The sequence below is a fragment of the Arachis hypogaea genome, chromosome 18, assembly GCF_003086295.3.
Source record: "Arachis hypogaea cultivar Tifrunner chromosome 18, arahy.Tifrunner.gnm2.J5K5, whole genome shotgun sequence".
In the NCBI taxonomy this organism is placed as follows: Eukaryota; Viridiplantae; Streptophyta; class Magnoliopsida; order Fabales; family Fabaceae; genus Arachis; species Arachis hypogaea.
This window is the reverse complement of record NC_092053.1, coordinates 123237177-123260189: the sequence shown is the minus strand read 5'-3', so window position 1 is coordinate 123260189 and position 23013 is coordinate 123237177. Positions and strand designations below refer to the sequence as shown.

General features: G+C 34.4%; 2 protein-coding genes across 2 annotated transcripts; both read right to left on the bottom strand.

Annotated features, from left to right (window-relative positions):
• Positions 1-1806: 1806 nt before the first annotated feature.
• On the bottom strand, positions 1807-2571 carry LOC140181460 (protein FAR1-RELATED SEQUENCE 5-like). The gene has a single exon (XM_072225048.1). The coding sequence runs from the start codon at positions 2569-2571 to the stop codon at positions 1807-1809; it is 765 nt and encodes a 254-aa protein (XP_072081149.1).
• Positions 2572-2634: 63 nt separating this feature from the next.
• On the bottom strand, positions 2635-3384 carry LOC140181459 (protein FAR1-RELATED SEQUENCE 5-like). The gene has a single exon (XM_072225047.1). It carries the CDS (start codon positions 3382-3384, stop codon positions 2635-2637), a length of 750 nt encoding a protein of 249 aa, XP_072081148.1.
• Positions 3385-23013: the final 19629 nt, after the last annotated feature.

The window sequence follows — 23013 nt, the reverse complement described above, 5'->3', positions numbered from 1 at the left end:
TTTTCTTCTTATTTCCTACAAAGTTTATCAAATTAAAAGATCAAAGAAATATACCATTTAAGCACCAAAGAATGCAATATTTAAGCACTAATCATTAATTTCTTGTATGAAAAAGCATAGAAAAACATGACATGGTGACATGTCATCAGCCACCGCCCCCCAACTCAATCAAAGTAACTCGATCGGTCCATGGTGTTTTCTTGCCTCAGTTTGTCAAATACAATGATGCAACCTGCATGTCCATACATCTGTATCTTTAATCTACATTATATTTCCAGGCATACAATTCTACCTTGCCCTCATTAACTTATGCTTTAGATGATAAACACGATAATCGTTTCTGTTGTTAATGTGCGCGTAGCATTGCAAATAGACTGATCTCCCAATATTAGAAATGTATGTCAATTAGTGCCTATGAAGTTTGAATGTAATTTTATGATGTGAAGCTTGAATGTAATTCGATTCACTTCACCTACATTTTGTATGTTTGAATTTTGAATTTTGAAACCTCACACTGATTTGTTAGTACCCTAAAAATGAGAATTAGTGGTGGTTGTTTATTGATTCAGATTTGTTGCCGTGCTTCATTTAGTATTGATTCAGATTTGTTGCCGTGCTTCATTTAGTGTATTTTATTCATCATGTCCGGTGTTTTAAGCGTGTGCTTTAAATTACATCCAGAAGCCATGATCCCTTACAAAGAATTTCAAAACCGTGATTGAACCACATGCATTTTCCAATTAGCACACAAGGTAGTACAAGACGTAACCAGTTCCGAATGTCTGCTGCAAAGAGGCGGACGAAGGGAGTTTTTTTAGGAGACGTCCATCTGAATGTCCACATAAACGTTACATACAAAATATCCACTTACCATACATACAAAATATCCACTACACATAGAATCGCTATAAAGATGTCCCTAACTAACATGTTCGGTTCAACAAAAGGGTCAAAAACGAGCGATTAATAATACATCAGGTTTGACAGTGGATTTGCAGCTATTCGCATGACACCACTTCACACCTCCACTTCTTCAATCTCGATTAAAACCTGTTCTATCTAGAGCACAACCACATACCAACGAAAGCCAACATAGCAAAAACTTGTTTTAACGTCGACGACATATAGACGGTTCTGTACCCAGATGAAATGCAGACAATATTCTGTGTACGGCTACAGCCTACCGGAGAATGTGAAAGGATTCGACCAACCTACCGTTGCAACACACAGTCGTGACGATTGTAGGCCCCCTTTGCTCAATCGGCGAGAGACATGACAGGCCCGGACGTGTTGGTCCCAGCGAAGTCGCTGTTAGCAAACCCAGCCTGCGTGTCACTATCGGAGCATTGGAACGAAGAAATCTCGGCGGTCGCATACATATCGCCGGATAGGTTATCATAGAGCTGACACCAATGTGAAAAACAAATTATTAGAACCATTTAACAGGGCAGAAAACTTAACTAGATCATCTATAAAGCGACTAACCACCATGTCAGTGTCCATCGAATCCATGTCATCTGCAACTGCGCTGGATGACTCCATCGTGGGGCGGTCTGGACAAGTCGTCCTGTTGTGTCCCACCTCCCGGCACAAACGACATCGCTGGGTTTTCTTTCCACCATGAGCACTGTTATCCTTTGTATTGCGCCTGGGTGGATTCCGCGCCGGGCCTCTGCCATCCTCAGTAGGTGGCCCCTTGGGTGGAAAACGGGTGTCCCCTGCATCTTCGTTCTTGAAGTGCTTCAGCATCAGCATGGCAATGTCTCTTGCAAACTGGAATTTTTCAGTGCTGTGACATGCAATCTTTCACACTTTCCGGTACCAATCCATCAGGCACCAGTGTTGCGTCAGTTGTACAGAATCCCAAATCATGCCCATCGACTGCACCGCCACAAGTTTTGCATCCTTGGTCCATCTCGGCAATATCAGAGACCACGAGATCTCATGAACATTGTTAAGAACAAGCACCACAATTATATGTTCGCAGGGGACCCCAAAACATTCCATTCTCATGCACGTGCATCGGACCTCCCTCGTATCAGACGTTGCAACAACACGCCAATCCTTCCCCGGAGTGCCGTATCGAGAGACGGTGTGGATAAAATAGGAACCGTTGTCTTCAGAGTCAACCACCCTCATTGCGCAGGCCCTGTCAAGAATGGGAACAAACAAATAGAATATTGCACGAGTGTAGTTCTCGGCTGCACTCCGCTCCAGCTGTTTCAGGTTGGTGGTCATAACAGGGTCACCCTTTGCACACTCAAAATCAGCCTCCACCTCCTTTGCACGCACGAACATCAAGCATCGATGGAAATGACGTAAAAACTCAGTGTAGCTGTATCGAGACTTAACATACCGTGATATCACAGCGTGCAAGCCCTCGCACCTTGATGTTGTTCGAAATTCAGCAAAGAACTTTCCCCGTATGTGTGTTGTGGCCCAACTGTGCCTTCTCTCGTACATGTCCTGTACCCATCTTTTATCGGCGACGCCAAATTTCTCAACTATCTCAAACCACTTTCTCTGGAATGTTCGGACCTCGTAGTCTCCAAGCATGCAATCCCTAAACATCCTAGTGAATTTGGGCTTTCCGATGTTGCTCGTGGCGTTTCGGAGTAGATGCCAAGCGCAGAGTCAATGGTGAGCCTCCAGAAAAACTTGCTCGATCGCAGACTTCATTTGCCTGTCACCGTCGGTTATTATGGACACGGGAGCCTTCCTTTTCATTGAAGTTTGCAACTGTTGAAGCAGCCAGACATAGGTCTCTTCTTTCTCGTCTGCCACCAGTGCAGTGGCAAAGACAACCATTTGGTTGTGGTGATTCACACCGGAGAATACTACAAGAGGTGAAAGGTAAACGTTTTTCTTGTACATTGCATCAGATGCAACCATGTCTCCAAACACCTGGTAATCAATTTGGCTGGTGCCGTCACACCAAAACAAATGTTGCAACACGCCCTCACCGTCAACAACTTCCTTGTAGTACAGTGCTGGATCATTTGTCTTGCACTCTCGGAGATACCTTTGGCACGATTCCGCATCTAGGCCACCCTCCCTTCGTTGCTTCGCATTTACATTGTGCATGTCCCTTGTTGTGTACAGGACATTATGATACCCGCCGGCTAGGCTCGCCATAAAACCGTGGATTCGGGAGACGCCAATGCCCCCTTTGCGCATGTCGTTCATCTGCTCGATGTCCGCTTCGCTCATCCTCCGATGGCCTGGAAGCATGGAAGAAAATCGCAACTCAAGAACGTGGTGGTTATGCGCGTCTGAAAAGTACGCAACGTGCCAACGTCCTGATTCATCGTCCACGCGGAGTAGCATCCTTGCAGGGCATCCACAACGTGTCTCGGCCCTCGGCCTCTTTTGCCGGTTAGGCATCGAGTAGAACTTCGGGGATCAGTACCCTTGTCAGTGGCATACGAACTCCTGCCGTATCCTTACTTCGCCGCGTTTTTCGCTTCTGGAACGTCTCGCCCCGAAGCCATGGTGCTTTGCATATTGCTGGTATAACTCAAATGCAATGTCAACGTCTGCGAAATTAAACCGGAAAACATCCTCCTCGCTCAAGTTTAAAAAATCAATCCAACCTATCGACTCCACGGAATCAACAGCGTAAAACTCGTCTTCCGCATAATTGTCAGACATTCCTCCGGCGCCATCCAAACTGTCTTCCAATTCAACCGCATCCCCATTGTCGACATCGGCCTCTGCATGATGGTCGTGTTCTGTTTCATCTTCCTGAAAGTCGTACTCGTCCGACTCCATCCCTGCAGAGCCTTCGCCCTCAAACGATCCAACTCCGTGCTCTGCTCCGTCAGACATTTCTGGTTCATCGGCGACGCGCATGCCCCCAGTGGTATCTTCATCCCCGGCAACTCTGTGCCAAACAGCAACAATGTGGTAATTTAGCGAAACACGCAAAATTGGGGGATGTCCTCCAAAGAAAATTGAAGTCCTATGAGGAAGAAAAAGGGGGATATTTGTAAATCAAGTGAAGGGTGATAATACAACGGGTACCTTCTTTCCGTTGATGGAGACGGCGAAGCCATCAACTGCCGAAGACAACCGACAATGCAGATCAGGCTCCGTCGTCGTCAGAGGTGAGGCTATTTGTGGGCTTGGATCCGCCTGAACAGACTCGTTAACACTGGGGGGGAGAAGAAGTTATCTGAGTGGGGAGGCTTTAGTCGTTCTCGGTGGTGGAGATAGGAAGGGACGGTGCGATTGCGACGGAGGGGAAGGCGAGGAAGAGGACGCGATTGCGACGGAGGGGAAGGGGAGGAATAGGGCGGCAGTAATAGTTGATAACCAAATACTAAGTGTCCAGCTAATTCTAACAATTAAGTTAATTGTATGCATTTTAAAAATCGTAAAAATGACCCCCTATTTTATATGAAATTGCAGAAAGAACCCAGGAAAAGCATTAGATTTCATTTTGGCGCTCCCTGGCTGACCAGTGCGCCAAACACCAAAATGGCGTTTTGGTGCGCTAACTGGGCCCGCGTACCGAATTCGTGCCCTGATAGAAGTTACACAAACAACCTCCACTCACTTTCCTATTTTCATACACAGACACTTTTAGTAACATTGCTTGAATTGAAACAACATTATTGCATTAATCTTATATTTAAATTTGTTAGAAAGATAACTTTAAATACTAATGATATTTTCAATTTTTCTTTTCCAATTTTGATAAGTAGTTTTGAAGAAAATAAAGCATACAAATATGAGTTCAGAATATTTTCACTTTAACTCTTTTTCTATTTTTTTACATACACTATTATCGTAAATTATCTGTTCAGGATCATTTGTTCTATTTATTTAAAAAAATGTTAGAAGAATATTATAATTTATATTTTTGACTAATAATTAGTTAATAATATTTAAAAATATTGACTAAAAATATATTAATAAATTATTAGATTAAAAAATTAAATTAATAACTAAAAATAATAAATTTTTTTTAAAAGATTTGTTTGCCTCAATTTTATCCTTTTGTTTTTTGTATTTTATATAGCCTCTAAAATTGTCCACCAATCATAAGTAGCAACATACACTACAAAAAAGAAATTGATTAAAATGACATATAACACTGATATTATATGAAAGTTAATATAACTGCTACAATTTTTTATAGGATTTATTCAATATGTGTTTTAAAGACATATGTTAAGATAATAAATTAATTTTTTTAAAGCACAAAATTTTAATTTTTAATATATTTATTTTTTACTTATTAAATAAAAATACTTAAAATATTTTATTAATAATAATTTTATCGTAATACAATAGTATCTATATTGAATTACTAGTATATACTAAAATCAATCAATAATATAAAATATATATTAAAATATAAAATATATATTAAAAATAAATTAAACTATAAATATACTTAATTTTATAAGAATACAACTTATTACTAATGGATAAGAAATTAAGAGGGAAAAAAAACTAATTTCATATTACATGATGAAGACTGAAGACTGTGTGCGTAAAACAAAGTTGACTTTAATGATTATAATGAAACTTCTATAACATGCATTGTACAATGATTTGAAGAAGCGAGAATCCATAGCCTGATTTAAAGAAACATGAATCCATAGCCTAATATTAACACATATTAGTGCTTTGGTAATAAGAAATTATAGTAACAGTAATAACAAGACATTGTATTCATCAGGTTTATTATATAATTTATATTGCAGCATTATTATAGTACTAATGAACTAAGAAACCAAGATGGATACCTTTCTTTGTTTGAATATAGAGAAAGCAAACCAGAGAATAACATATCCTAAAAATTCAATTAAAATATAACCAGTTTTAGGATCGTTAGAGGCTGCCTTTGTAAGCAATGCCTTGTAAACAACATAAGGAGAGGAAAAAAACAAACAAAAAATATTAATATTGAAATGCCATTAATAAAAAGAACAGCATAAATTAAGGAATTTACAGAGAAAAATCATGATGTGTATGAGAGAGAGAAAAAAAATAGGTGATTTGAAATTATTTTCCTAACAACAATTTCTCACCTGAGTTATCGTATGAATATGATCCTTCCCTAATAACCAAACTGGACTCGCAAATAGTTATTAATATATTTATGAGCTTGAAAGCAAATATATATTTTATTTTTTTTCAAAAAAGCAATTAGAAGGATAAATCATAAATGGAAGTCCATAACTTTCACTAGATACAGTGGATGAAGCCTTAATAGAGTATGTGTTGAGTGTGAATGTGTGTGAATTGTATGACTAAGAAAAAAAATAGATTAATGTCAAATAATTTTATTTATCAAAGTAAATAATATTTCATAAAGTCACTTATTGATGCACCCACAGAAGAGAATGTTGAACATATATACTACAACTCATAGGGGTTCATCACTTTCTTTTGACATCTCGTCAGTTAGTGATTCAAAGGAATAGAAATAATCTGTCTAGACTCTAATTTGATATATTAGTATTTCTTATGTATATGATCACATTAAATTAGTGTATTATGCACTAATCAATCTGATATCTAGTCAGTTAGTTGCATGTTCTGTATTTAGCTAGCTTATGTATATTAGTCTTTCTTATGTATATGATGACACTAAATTCATTCCTATGTGGTCTATATATACTTTTTCATCAACTTAGATAATATATATGTGAACAATAATATTATAAAAAATAAGAGTGACATTATTATTTTTTAATAATTATGGTGAATTCTCTTATCTATTAATTTATAAAAAATTGGTTTTACACTCTTTAGTCCACAACTTGATTAAACTAATTAACCATCAAAAGCCACCATCCAAAAATTGATTACTATGATAAATGAATGAGTGAGAAATGGTCTTCATCTTCCTAGTTTTTGATGATCATGACTTCAACTATTTTCTAAGTGTCAAAACTCAATAGAATGCAAACACTGAAACATAAATTCAAGAATCCGGTGTGAGTAAACATAAAACAAAGAGAAGAAGACAGAATTGGACGATTGTTGGTCCTTTGGAAGCATTGGTGTCCTTACTCGACCGTAAATCAGTCGTAAATCAAGTCACTTGTATAAGAAAGTAGTAGTCTTATGTTCAAATCTATAATCAAACTTAATTTATAAGTTATATAAGCAAATATGATTCATGTTTATAAACAAATTTCTAATTGTATCCATTCACGATTGTCACTTGCTAGTAGGATGCTGAGTATAAATCAGAGGAAAACCAATCCAGGAATCTTTTGACCAGTGGGTAACTTTGTTTAGAGAAATGCAAACAACTCCAAATGAAATTCCTGCTAATTACTATGAAGCTAAGAAAATTGTTTCCCAGCTTGGGTTTAAGGAGGTTAAGATAGATTGTTGTGTCAATGGTTGTATGATATATTACAAAGAGGACAAAGATCTTAGACAATATAAATTTTGTAGGGAGCAGAGATTTAAGCCTAGGAAGGGTAAAAATAAAGAGGTTCCATATAAAAGAATGCATTATTTGCCATTGATTCCAAGGCTACAAAGGTTGTATGCATCAATGAGTACTGCCCCTCATATGTTGTAGCATCACGAAAATCGCAGAAACGACGACGTGATGATGACACATCCTTCTCATGGTGAAGCATGGAAATATTTTGATACCAAGTATCCTCATTTTACAAGCGAACCGCGTAATGTTAGACTTGGACTTTGTTTTTATGGGTTTTCTCCTAATGTTCATTTTAGTACACCGTACTTTTGCTGGCCTGTTATAGTCACCCCTTATAACCTTCCACCTCATATGTGTATGAATGATCCTTTCTTGTTTCTAACGTGCATCATACCTAAAAAAGAAAATCCTAAAGCAAAAATTGATGTTTATCTTCAACCATTGATAGATGAACTTAAAGAGTTGTGGGACGAAGGCGTCCTAACATACGACATTCATAGAAAGATGAATTTTTAGTTAAAGGCCGCATTAATGTGGACTATTAACGATTTTCCTGCTTATAAAATGTTGTCTGGTTAGAGCATGGGGGGAAGATTAGCGTGTCTAATATGCATGGAGGATACCAAGACTTTTTGGTTAGATTATGGCGAAAAGAATTCGTGGTTTGACTGTCATAGGAGATATTTACCTGAAGGTCATCCTTATAGGTGTAATAAAGTTGGTTTTAAGAAGAATGTTGAGGAGGATGAAGAACCTCCTATTAGGCTTAACGGCGAATAGGTCTGGAAAAGAGTTAGACAATATTCTAAATAAAATAGTTGACACAGGAGGACAAGTGTGATTGAGCGGATATGGGGTGGAACACAATTGGACCAAAGGGAGTATATTTTGGGATCTCCCATATTGAAAAGATCATTTGGTTCGTCATTGTTTGGATCTAATGCATATTGAGAATAATGTTTTTGATAACATAATGAATACTGTTATGGATACTCAAAGAACAAAAGACAATGAAAAGGCAAGGTTAGACATGGCTGTACTTTGTAGGCGACCAGATTTGAATTTGGTGGAGGTACATAAAGGTCATTGGACAAAGCCTAAGGGTAACTATGTCTTGACACTCCAACAACGAAAAAATATTTGTAAATGGGTACAAGAGTTGAAAATGCCAGATGGATATGTTTCAAATTTATAAAGGTGTGTCGATGTCAGGGGAGGAAATTGTTTGGAATGAAAACTCATGATTGTCATGTATTTATGGAGTGTTTACTTCCATTATCCTTCAAAGAGTTGCCAGACCACGTGTGAAAACTGTTGACCGAAATAAGTCAATATTTTAGGGACCTTTGTTCATCTACTCTTTGGGTTAATGATCTTGTACAAATGGAAGCTAATATTCCTGTTATTTTGTGCAAGTTAAAAAGAAATTTTCCTCTTGCTTTTTTTTGACGTAATGGAGCATCTACCAATTCACTTGGCATATGAGGCACGTGTTTGTGGACCAGCTCAGTATAGGTGGATGTATCCATTTGAGCGTAAAATAGGCATGTATAAGAGATCGGTGAAGAATCGGGCTAGAATAGAGGATTCAATTTGTCAAGCATACCTGGCTAGAGAGACATCAAGTTATTGTTCTTATTACTTTGAGCCACATGTAATGTCTAAGAGAACAAGAGCGAACCGGAATGGCATAACTTGTCCTCATCTATTGAGTTTAGCATTCGGTCCAAAAACTAGGGCAACGAGTGTCGGTATGTTCAAGGTCAACGGTATAGATTTCATACTTCTGAGCATGCATGTGGAAAGAAGACAGATAATACAGGTATATATGTTAAAGGTGATAGAGAGAATGATGCATCTGACTGGTATGGTACTCTTAAAGAGATTTTGATTGTTAAATATCCAAGTCTTGTTAGTTTGAGAGTCACCTTGTTTTACTGTGAGTGATATGACCCTACCAAGCCTCGGGGAATGCATAGACACAAAGACTACAAAATAACTGAAGTATTACCTACTAGGAGATATGGGAGTTACGATCCATTCATCCTTGCACAAAAAGCTAGATAAGTGTATTACATGCCATATCCACAAGGCTGTAAGTGTAATTGGAAGGTTGTGATTACATGTAAACCGCGAAAAATAATAGAGGAGACACAAAATGAGTCTGAAACTGAGGTGTATCAGAATGATGAACCTCCACATGCTAGGATCATTTCAGAAACCGAGTTTCCAACATCATTAGCATCTACATCAGGAGATATTGATATGATACAACTTCAAGTAGCTAACCTCCAGGTTCCTAATGTAAATAATGAGGAGGATGATGACGTTGAGATCTATGATGACGATGATGCTTACATTGATGATGATGATGGAAGTTTAGAATTCTCGGATTGAGGTTTTAGTTGTAATTCATATTTCGTAATTTCTTGTATCGATTACTTGTAATTCAAATCACAAGCAATTTAGTTGTGAAAATAAATGTTTAGTGTGTGCGTGTGGAAGATGACACTGATATAATTTAGATTCTGAGGAATTAGGTTTTTATTTTCTCCCTCTGTTTAAGTCATAAGATGATGCTGGTTTGTGGTTTTGGTGGTCATTGCAGCTTTCGGATTGAATTGGTCATCACATAATCATGTATTGATTCTGCTATTATTTCTTTCTTTTATCAATGTGTTGTATTTCCTTTTTTGATGTTATTGTTTTCTTATGAAGATTGTGGTCCTGGTTTGTTTGTTTAACATGGATAAATCCAGGCAGAATCATCCATATCTATTATGTATATCATCTTGATGGTCCATATGAAGCTAAAAAGAGTACAGTTCATGTTTACTCATTCATATAAACTGTCTACATTCTTTTATCCTTTTGTTTTCTGCATCTGATTGAGCCTTTTTTTGAGTGTTCACAAGCATCTTTATCTTGTAGTAGAAACTGTATGTGTTAGAAAAAAGTGCTTGGCATCTAATGCTTTTTTTTTAATTTTCTGTTTTATCTTTTAATACAGTATTGAGAAGCAGCCCCCACATCAAAAAATTTGGAAAGTTGGAATACAGTATAGAATATGGTTGGTAGAGACAGAGATTGCAGCTGTGGCTGTGGCCGTGGCCGAGGCCGAGGCCGAAAGGGGAGGCCTAGGCTTTCTACTGGTCACCCTCTTGACTTACATGCGGATCCATACACTATTGTTGGGTCATCATCAGCCACGACTGCTCCGACCAATGGGAGACCGCCACCTATTGCTACAACTACCCTCTCTTGTCAGGAGCCTCAGATACACATGATGCCTACTCCGGGTGTGCCAAGATCATGCACACAACAAGCCAATGAACCTTCCAACACTGCCTCACATGGTGTGCAGAGTGATCCAGCTATTGTAGCGCCCAGTCGAGCAGGATCTTGTAGGGAAAGACAAACCACATCTAATGGTATCCAAGATACTCATGGTCAAGGAATATCCACCGCCACTGGTCACTCCAGCACAAGTGCTCCCAAGCTTAGATATGATGGTGCCAAATGGTTTGTTATTTGCTTTAAATTTTATGAATTGCATGTCTCATTTTTACTAAGTAATCTGTCCTTATCATTTTTTTTTGGTTTTTGATGTAGTTGACACCCACGTAAGCCTAGTTTGAAGCGTATTTCTCGGGTTTTTAAGAAAAACTACAACAAGACTTGGCTGAGTTTTGATGAGGCAGATGATGATACTCGAAAAATATGGTGGACAGAGTGGAGGGTAAATTTTAATTACTATATTATAGTAATTAACTCGAAAAATTATATGGCTGAGTTTTTAAGGACCTGCATGTTTTTACTGCACATGCTAATCTCATTAATTAATTACTAAAGTACATGTCATAATCTGTTTAATTTCAACGTGATGAAGGGCTAATTTGTTGCTGATAGATTTTTTTTCGAATCTTGTTGTTTAGAATTTCAATGGCATATTATATACTATACCATCTGATTTATATATATACTTGCTGGCTGCTTTAGTTAACATGTATGTCCTTCCATTGCGCTTCATTGCCTCTGTTATGTCAGATGCTCTCTTTAAGAGCTCAGAGAAAGTGTTTATGTTGCTCATAGAAAGATAAATTTGGGATCCATCTTCCACATTTCTAATACACCCGTACACCAATTGTGGCTCTCAGAGAGTGTCTATACAAAGTAAAACTTGATCTCTGTACCTCTTGACGAACGCTACCAATCCTTCTCCTTGTCTCTGTTTCACTCTCCCCAGGTCCATGATGTGCATGGAGGGTTCCTCTTCCAGGAACTTGTTGCAGAACTCCGTTACTAATTGCAACCAGGTGTTGATGTTACTGGCTTTCAACTTGCAATACCACGTGAATGCCCTTCCTGTCAGTGATTTTGAGAACTCCTTGATCTTGAGCTCCTGGTGGTTCCTGAACACCCTGAGATCATCCAAGAATGACAGGATGTGTTCTTTAGTACTTCCAGTACCATCAAATTTACAAAAGGTAGGTGGTTGGTACCCCTTAGGGTACGGTTTTGCCAAAATATGATGCCCGAATGGTGGACTTATCTCCCAAGTGGGTTCACTTGCTTCTCCTTTGCCCTTTAAAATATGTGCCAACTCCCTACGAGTGACTGGGGTGTTCTCGCCTTCCTCCATATTCTCCTGGTTCGCGAATGGAGGCGGTGAGGGGGTTCTATACCTCGTTTGATCTCTAGCCATCATTTCCGTGATCAAAGCTTGCATCTTTGTTTGGTTGTCTATCATATAGTTGTACACATGAGCAGGAATGGTTACATAAGTGTGCATGCCAGTGGTACCTCCAGCATGGGGTGTGAAGAAATTTGCATGGGCATGAGCTCCTTCTCCTCCTGCACCCAGATTCTGCTGCTCCATGTGTTCCTCTTCTTGGTTGTGTCCGTCCTCGTCTTGAGGTGATCCCAAGCTGAGGTTGAGATCCCGAGGAGTTATTGAGCGTCGCTTAGGTGGTCGATTCTGCCCAGGATGAGTATTGCTAGATTCAGCCATCACGTCGAAGTGTTCCTCCCCAGTAGAGTCGCCAGATGATTCGGGTGGGTTTCGTGAAAAATAGATTAAGTGAAAAATAATAGTTAAGATGAGAGATTAGGGGTAAGTAAATTTGTGAGGAAGACACTTCTATTAATGGCAAATAAGCAATACAAGAACTAATAATGAGGAAGAGAGGTGGAGAACAAGTGTTGAGACCTCTACTAATGTCACAAGAGGATGAATGAGCTTTGTTTAAAGTGGACAAGGGTTGGTTAATGGTTGTTGAGCGTTTTGGTGGAACACCAGAACGCTAGTTTTTACTCGTGAAGGTGGTGAATGAAATGAAGAACAATGAAAGAAAATTTGGGTAGAGGAAAAGATGGATTTTTTAGCTTCTTAGCTTCAGAAGTCAGAAAGGTCTGTGAAGAAGAAGATGAAGATGAAAGTGAAAAGTGAGAGTCTGGTTGAAGGTGAAGGTGAAAAGTGAAGTGTGGTTGAAGGTGAAAAGTGAAGTGCCTTACAGAGGTGACTTGAGGTCCTTTTTATAGTGTAAAACCATGATGAAGAGGACACCCCTTGGCCAATGGTTTTAGTCTGACATTTGGTTTACTGCTCTTTCCAAAATATCTTTAGGTACTCCTGTCACCTCAAGTCTTGTCAACTGAAAAGGTAGGAAGTTGATTCTCACACGTTAAACTAAAGCTCCTGACATGTGACATTAGTGAAGGGACATCTAGTTTGGTTTTCTTTCAACTAGATGACACCTTTACACTCCAAATCCAACCAATCCACTTCCACCAATATAGTTCCCACTGAAGAGAAATTTAACTCCTTAAGGTGTTCTTTTGGGTTCCATCCTTTTAGCCCAATACCTTTAGGAGGAACTTAACTCTTTTTTTACCATGTTTGTAGGTCATTATAAAAATTAATTATGTACAAAAAAGGTTTATATTTTTAGTACACAATCAATCATAGAGCTCAAACTCTTTAGTGAGAGCTGACGGATTTTTTATTGACTAATCATTAATTTTACAAGTATTTAAATTATATCCAATATCCATTCAACTAGTACTCCAGGGTATTAGGTGTCCGGAATCAAAGTATAATAAATACATTGTTAATTATTATGACAATGGCAGGTCAAAGAAAACCCTATTACCATGTTCATCTTGAGAATATCCTATTGACAAATATGTGGTAATTATAACCATTAAGAATTCTCAAATTGAGTCAGTTCAATGGTCATATCTATATATGCACCATCTATATATATAATTTAATAATTGAGATCTATTAATCTTTATCCAATGAAGACCATTATATATATATATATATATATATATATATATATATATATTGATCTTTTTGGATTATTAATGTCCTTTTTAATAATCCTATGACCAAGAATAATTTAGATTAAATTATAAAAGATTTATCTCTCAATATTATGATCACTATCACAATGATAAATCTCTAAATTTAATCAAAGACTTTATTATATTAATATTTTAATATAATAACAATAACAAATTATTTGACACATAATTTATTAGATTGTGGTCATACTACTTATTTCCAACAGTAATATGATGATCAGATAAAGCTTTTTCGGAAAGTAAATATTTGATCATTAACAAGTAAAAATTATTATCTTCTAAACTTTTTCACATTATGATTGACTCTTATTTTTTCAAATAAATATTTGCCATGATAGCTCGCGCAAGTGTCTTCAACGTTCATTTTATTTTCTCTTTCATTTATTTTGCTGCTTGCATTGTTTGTAAAAATATAAAGTAAATAAATTTGCATTTTTTAAATTTATCCTTAGGTTATTATTATCATAATATTGTTATCAAACTAAACTTTGGTTTTACAAGTTCGTGAATTTCACTGAGATCTGATGATCATATGCAAAGAATGAAACAGAATTCTGATAACATTGCGTTAGGATTTCATGAAAATATGATAATAAATTGAAATATAAGGATATATTCATATATAATAATAACTAGGTTCTAGTTGCCTTTATATATATGGCGTAGAACCTGTTATCACCAAAATAATGTTGAACATAATATTATTAGAAGAATTCAAATTAAAGCGCTTTTAATGCAAGCTTAATACTCGGGAGGCGGAAGTGATGTGTGGACAGAGATAGGCTTGCTTTGATGGAGGTGGTGAGTTGTAACGTAAGGAGGAGGAAGTGAAGGTGAAGAGTGGCAGTGGAGACTTTTAATTAAATATATGGTGGAGGAGGTGACGGAGAAGGTGGAGGTGGTGACTTGTAAAAATATGGAGGAGGTGGTGGAGACTTGTAGACATATGGTGGTGGTAGTGATGGAGATGATGGTGGTGGCGATTTATAGATATAAGGAGGTGATGGTGATGGGGATGGTGGTGGAGGAGACTTGTAGAAATATGGAGGTGGTGGTGAAGGTGAGGGTGGAGGAGGAGACTTGTAGATATATGGTGGTGGGGGTGGAGAGTTAAAATAATAGGGAGGAGGAGGAGATTTGTTGATATATGGAGGTGGTGGAGAAAGAGAAGGAGAAGGTGGAGGAGGAGATTTATAATAATATGGAGGAGGTGGCGACGGAGAAGGTGGTGGTGGAGACTTGTAAATGTATGAAGATGGAGGAGGGGGAGACTTGTACATATAGGGTGGGTGAGGTTTATGTGCGGGTGGCGCCGCCTGTGGAGCTGGGTGGTAGGGAGAGTTGTGGCTTCCATAATAATTAAGGACTCTGATCATCATCAGCAGCAACATTGATAGCAATTAAGCAAAATGCTAATGCATAAATGAGTGGAGAAATGGATCCTCTCAATTTTTTTTAACAATTGAGGGAGTAAAGTGTAATCTCTCACTATTAATTGTTATAGGTAGGATCAAAAGAAAACATGAGAGAGAGTGTATTGAAGGGTTATAGATCACACTTTATTCCCTCAATTTTTTTTCAACAATTGAGAGGATCTATTCCCAATGAGCGGAGGCAAATGCTTCCATGTCATTGAGGTTCCCATAACAACTAACTCTTATTAAGTGTTAAACCCTAATTAGTCCTCTTTCCCTTACTAATTAGGGTTTATTTTTGTTGCTTGGCATAGTGAGGATTGCAACCCTATATAGTGCAAGCATCCAATACCTTGACTTATAACAATTATTTGTTAAATTCATTAATAGATTGCCGCCTTATTAGTTTTCAACTTAATGTGGCTTCCATAAAACAAAGTTCACATTTTCCACAAAGTCAAGGTTATTTGAGAGGGTTGGTGATGGCATACGCACGTCTTTAGGAACCAATTTTATTAATTAGTAGCATATGTATGATGTATCAACTATCAAGATTCAAGAGTGTTATTATTTCTCTTCGGGCACTCCAAACTCCAAAGTGTGAAGCAGCTTATCAAAGTCAATCACTAACTTGCTCTAACATGTCTTTTTAATTTCTTTATACTTTGATTTATTTGTTCTTTCATCCATATTTAGCAATATATATTTCTGGATTATAAAAACGTGTTATTAATTAGTGTTATATATTTGCTTTTGTGCTCACATTTTTGTCGGTGAATAATGTTTAAACTGCCTCAAAAGAAAAAAAAAAGAAAAAAACCCTTATCAATGTGCTAACAAAATATAAACCATGCATGATGACATATGGTAGAAAAGTAGAATTGAAATATTTTCTATAGACATATGTAAATAAATGTTTCTCTAATTCTTTATTAATTTTTATATTTACTCCAATCCTTTCATCATCTAGGTTTATGTCTACAAGAATTTTAAAGCAAAGTGATTGTATGTGTTAAATATCTTTAAATTTACAAGTCAGTTCAACATATAAATTAAAGGACAATTTACATAAATAAATTATTGGAAATAGAAATTTACACAAATACAATTTTCTAAAACATCTTACATTCATATTTTGAATGAATTTTATGTAAATCGCAACATTCTACCACGGTTTAAGAATTACACGTAATTTGCACAAGTTATCGCTGATTATGTTTAAAACACATATAAGCATAATCCATTGTACTCTATCACAGACTATGACTAAAATGCAAGACATAAATCGCTGCACTTTATCGCAGTTTATGAAGGAATAGTGAAGCATAGTCTGCTATAATCTATAGCGGATTATGAACAGGTGGATTCATTATATATAACAGTTGAAGATAATTGTGAAGTAGAGTGTCAAATTCACAATGTCTAGTGAAGAGAGTTTTTTAACTCTATTGCATTGTTCTGAAAATTTTTTAAAAAGCAAAAGAGCGGATATAAAGTTTACTGGAGAACTTTTGAGTGTCTTTATCCGGTTATCGAATACCTTGTCAGATCTAAAAATCAGTATATTGCAGAAGTTTGGGGTGTATGGGATCAAGTGAGTGAAGAATTTATTTTACCAGATCTCTATTGCATTTGTGTCAAATGGTGTGAACGAAATACGATACGTTTGTGATAACATCCGACGAAGATCTGCAGGTTCTGTAAGTGAGAACACACGAGTTGTATGCAAAGTTGGAGGATGGTGTCAACAGTTCTGAGGCATCGTCTCCGAATCCTCAATCGACTGTGTTGAGGGTGCTTCTAGTTCGATGCGTGGTTGCTCCGACTTATCCGTTGGTTGCATCTCTATCTTTTATAATTGGGATGACTAGTTCTCTTTGCATGATTCCTGATTCTGTAGTTGACAGTGAACCGAATCAAGTTGAAAATGCAATGCGAGATGATGATTCGGACGAAGAGTCTGTCGACATAGTTGTGGACAGTGATGAGGATACAAGGAGCAATCTACCTACACAATATAGCCCATCAAGTTCTGGCACACAGCAACATCCTCCACATTTCTTGACCTTGAACTTGGAAGCTATGGGGCAACAGTTGGACTTAGATGCTATCTTTCGGGGTCAGGGATTGCATGATAGAGCCGCTCTTATAAAACTTCAGATTGGGCAATCTTTTCAGAATAAAGAAGAAGCTGTGTAAAGAGTTATACCATCCGTCGTGGAGTTGAGTACAGGATATTAGAGTCAGATCATTTTAAGTACCATGAGAAATGCAAGGAGTTTGGTAAAGGTTGCACTTGGTTGATTCGCATCCCACTTAGGCAATAAAAGGGTACCTAAGAGGTTAGAAGGTACAATGGATTTCACACTTGCTTGGCTACATTGATTTCAAGTGATCACCCACAGCTTGATTATTACGTCATTTGTGCGAAAATTTTTCCATTGATTAGAGCCGATGTTGTGGTTACGGTAAAGATGTTGCAGCAAGCTACAGAAGTAACCTATAGTTTCAGAACTACTTACAGAAAGGTTTAGCTGGCAAAGCAGAAGGCAAGAGTACAGATATATGGAGATTGGGAAGAGTCCTACGGCGAGTTGTCCCGTTGGATGCTTGGTGTGCAGTCCACCATGAGTAGATAGTAGCATCATAATATAAGCACGGGCATATATACGCACCGTATCCTCACTCGCATCGGCTGGGAGCACCCTAAACCTCTCATCAAACTATGTAAAGTGGATTGTCATCTGCTTGACTTTATTCGGCAGCGGCAGCTCGCCGAATAACTCCTGAAATCACTCCCACGCTGGTCTGCCATCTTCAATAAACTGTTTGGAGTCAGTGAGGCACCTACTAACAGTCTCTCCATCATGGGTAACCCCAACTGATACGTCCTGCAGTATGATGGTGCACTCTCCGAACGGCATGTGGAAGCTGTGTGTCTTAGGATGCCACCTCTCAATGAATGCACTCACCAATCTATAAGCTCATCCACTCAAAACCAATGAGTGTTCATCTTAGTCAAGTGATACAAACCATCCCTTTCCAAATAAGGTATGATCCGGTCATGCAAAGGCATATTCTGTTTCCTCTTAATACTATAAATACACTTAGTTGACTGCATTATATGAAAAAAATAACTACGCAATTTATGAAAATATCCTAATCAGATTTTAAATACATAAATGCGTGTTTTCTATTTAATCTTTTAAACATACAAAAATTATATAGATGTTACGTGAAAATAAAAAATATAAAAATTCTAAAACATGCAAGCCTAAACCATAAATCATTTATGAAAAAGTCCTAATCAGATTTCAGATACACAATGTGTGTTATTTATCTAATCTTTTAAATAAAACTGGATATATGTTATGTGAGAAAAAAATATAAAAATTCTAAAACATAAAAGTCTAACTCATAGATTATTTATAAAAAATATCCTCATCAACAAATAAATATACAAATGTGTGTTATTTATCCAATCTTTTAAATATACAAAAATTGCAAAAATATTAGGTAAGACAAAATATAAAAAGACTTATATATTTAAACAGTTACAACTAATCTCTTAATGCAACGACAACTCTTATAGTTAGAGAAAGTTTAGGAGGCCAGCAGTTTTATTAAAATTTGGCCAGCACTTAACCATCAAAAGAAAAATGAGTAATCCTACACTATTAGATATAATCTCACATCATTAAAAATATCGATGATAGCTAATTGATGACTACAAATCATTACTGGCCCCCAAATACTCCTCCTTACCGTTAAAAAAAAAAACTAACCTCTTCATTAATACTTACAGCAATGAGAGCAATGCCGTTTCAACTGGTATAAGCGATTTTCTTCAGCCATAGTCCCACTAGAATATAGTATTCTAAAATTCTCTCTCAACCTCCTCTCAATCTAAAATTTGTTCACACAAGTGAATGAAGAATCTGTTGCTGATTATCGCCGTTTTATAATGCTGCAACACATAAACTGTAACAGCCTCTAGCAGATTATACTTCACCATTTCTTCATAAACCGCGACAAAATGCAGCAGTTTATAGCTTGTATTTTAGTCATTATCTGCGATATGGTACAACAAATTATGTTTGTGTGTGTTTTAAACGTAATTCACGATAACCTATAACGAATTACTTATAATTCTTAAATCGTAGTAGGGTGCCACAGTTTGCATAGAATTCATTCAGGACATAAATGTAAACTGTTTCAAAAAATTATATTTATATAAATTTAATTTTCTAATAATTTATTTATGTAAATTATCTTAAATTAAATTCAGCCATAATAGTTAGGTATATATATACTAACAGTAACTATTAAAATAGAATAAATATTAGAATATAAAATATATATTAAAAATAAATTTAATTATATATATACATAATAATTAATTTTAATGATTAATTTTAATTTATAAATAATATTTTTTATTAAAATCTAAGTCCACATTTTAGTAGAATTATATAAAAAGACGATAACATAATACATATGTGTTTTTACTTCAATTTTGTCTTTCATTCATTTGATTGGCTCTAATTACTAATGTTCTGATAGTGTTTTATTAATTTACCCACTTAATTAGGGAAAATCAACTCTTTTAATTCAATAGAAAATATAAAAAAAAATTTAAAAAAAATAAAAGATAAGAAGAAAAAAAAAGAAAGGAAAGAGAACAAAATTAATCTAATCAATATTCCCGTTGTAATTTCTTATTCCTTCACTTCCTAGTACATTTATATTTTGATATTCTTCCTATTCATATGTAACATTTTTTGTAATAAAAACTGATCAACATTCTTATATCTGGTGGGCATAGTTTTTTAAGTTATATGCTTAATATAATGTTACAGCTGTTATTACTTCTTATATAATTATGTGGTTAGGAACATGTTTTGAGGTGATCGAGTAGATATATTTATTTTTAATTTTAAAATTATCATTTTTAATTGTAAATCTCAACGACTTTTTTTTTTTTAAATTAAAGCAAAGATAGTAAAGATAAAAAAAAATACTATACATCAAAGTCTTTTTATTAACAAAGACTAATCAATATTATAACTAATATTATTTTAAATTATTTAACTTAATTAATTGAATTTAGTTCATAAAAAAATTTTAGATATATATCACTACCTAAAAAAAAAAAAGATCTTTTCAATTAGCAGAGATAAAAACAGTGTAAAAAATTTAAACAAATATATAAAAACTAATTTTTAATTTTAAAAAATATCCCAAAACAAAAGCACCTTAAATTATGATATACTACCACTCTTATCATATCATGTCATTGTGGATTTTATTAGTGAAGCTAGGCAACACTTATTTAAATCATTTTATAAGAGAAACAACTACGTATACCTATTGAGTTTTGAAGTTTTCTCTATCAATTTCTTTTAAAAAATAAATATATTAAAAACTATAGCTGTATAAATACACAAGCTTAAAATCGTTCACTGAACCGACCATTTGAAATTATACATATTAATATAAAATGTACATTAAAAATATATAAATTTATTTGAATAATATTCAAATATTAGTTAAATTGATATTTGTATTTGTATTTAAATTTTGAATTTATTAGACAATTATCTTTTTGATATATTTTTATTTATTTAACACCTATAAAGAGATTGTAAATTATATATTGATGGTGTATATATAGTAGATAATTAGATATATAGCAAACACATCATCATTTTCTCTAATCTCTTTTCCTTCTAACATAAACAACACACATGTATAATTAATTTTTAGTGTATACATAATAATTTTGTAAAAACTAAAACACGATTAGCAAAAAAAATATTTATATCCATTTTCTACTCTTTCACAATTTATTGATGACTTAATTAGATGCAGCCCTAGTCTTTTGTTAAATCCTCTGCTAATGATAGTACTAATTAGAGATAAACAATATAGTTGACTAGTAGCGCACGTTTTGCAACTATGGAGGTCTTGTGGTTTGACATGCTAACGTCCCCTTTCTCATTTGCCATGTTTATGTATACTTTACTTAGTGCATGTATTTGTGCCATGCACAAAAATTTGTTATTTTTTATTAATATTTGAGGTATATTTAATAAAAAAATATTTTTCGACATATTAAGTTTTATTATTTACCATTAAACTAACTAAAAATAATTCTAATTTCCTTGCAAGAATCTTGGGATGGAAATATAATTATATATATATATATATATATATATATATATATATATATATATATATATATATATATATATATACCATTTATTGTTATTATTATTGATTGACGGTTCATTTTTATTGTACTGTTATTGTGACAAAATTATTTTCCTAATTAAACGCCTCGTTAATTAGTATGTAATTTACTAATTTGTTTTAATATGAAGATGTAATAAGGAATGCAGAATATAATTGTTCAGGTATATAATATTTCGTCATCTGTATACATAAATTATGTGTACAAAACCGAATAGAGAATACAAAATTTGATACACTAATTCGATGGAACATATATAAATGGTTATAAATAATTATTTTTCTAATGCTTTATGCTGAATTTTTTTTTTAAATCAATAAAGATTAAATTTTAGATCTTTAAATTATAGAAATTTTAATATTATATCATAAAATTATTTTTTAATTTAAATTAATAAATAGAAATATATAAATCATTACATCTTAACGCTAATTAATTATTTGTCAAAATTAGCTTACCTTCTAAAAATCTTTATTAAAATTTAACTTTTAGATTTAGAAGATATATATGTGATGGAAAAAGATTTTTTTTAAAAAAAATTGATAACATGAGAAGAATTGAGTTTTAAATAACTATCGAGTTTATAATTTTTATAATCTGAATTTTATTATTTTGATTTAAAGGTAATCAGATATTTATTATTTTACTTTATTTTTTTACTTTAGAAAAGATTAATCTATATTAAATTAGCTCAAATCAATTTGCAGTTAGGTTTAATTATTTAATTGAAATGATATTTATACAATAAACTAAAAATAATTCAAAATTATTCATACTAGATAATTTTTAATTTGTAATACATGTAAATAATTTATAAATTTAATTTTAAAGTTAACCTTTACTTTTTTTATAATTTTAGGGAGAAAATGAGATAATTAAGATAGTTAGAAAAAAAATAAAGAAAGAAGAAGAACATGTTGAGAAGAAAGAAATGAGAGAAAAAATATAAGAAAGAAAAGAAAAGAGTTGACAAAGAAGAAATCTCCCCCCCCCCCAAAAACAGTTATGTAACAAAAAAAAAAAACGAAAAACAAGGGAAAAAAATCAAGCATTAGAGGAGGAGAAAGAAGAAAAAAGTTTAATTTAAAACATAATTAAAAAATAATTTAATATTTATCTAAAATAGACAATTACGGTAACTTTTTGGCTGCTACAAAAAAGGGAAAGACTTAAATCAATACTATAATGCTAAAGAAAGGACAAAAATAATACTAAAGAAACCTTAAGCATAAGATTATTTTGTAAAGGTCTTTGATCAATACCAAACACAATCAGGCCAAATAGCTAGTAAAAGTGAGTTTCAATTAAAATTCGAAAATCTACAAAAACGTATAATAAAATTAATTTAAATTTTAAACCAATCTACAATAAATTAGTTAAGATTTTTAAAATAAAATCTCTGGGTTAAGAAAATGAAAATTCTAGATCATCAATACTCAATAGTGACAAATTCAATCTTTCTAGCATTTGAAATAATTTTAAATTTGTAACCAATATTTTTAGAAAAATAGTTAATAAAACTCAATTAATTTTAATCCGTAGGAGTGCTAGGGTAATTT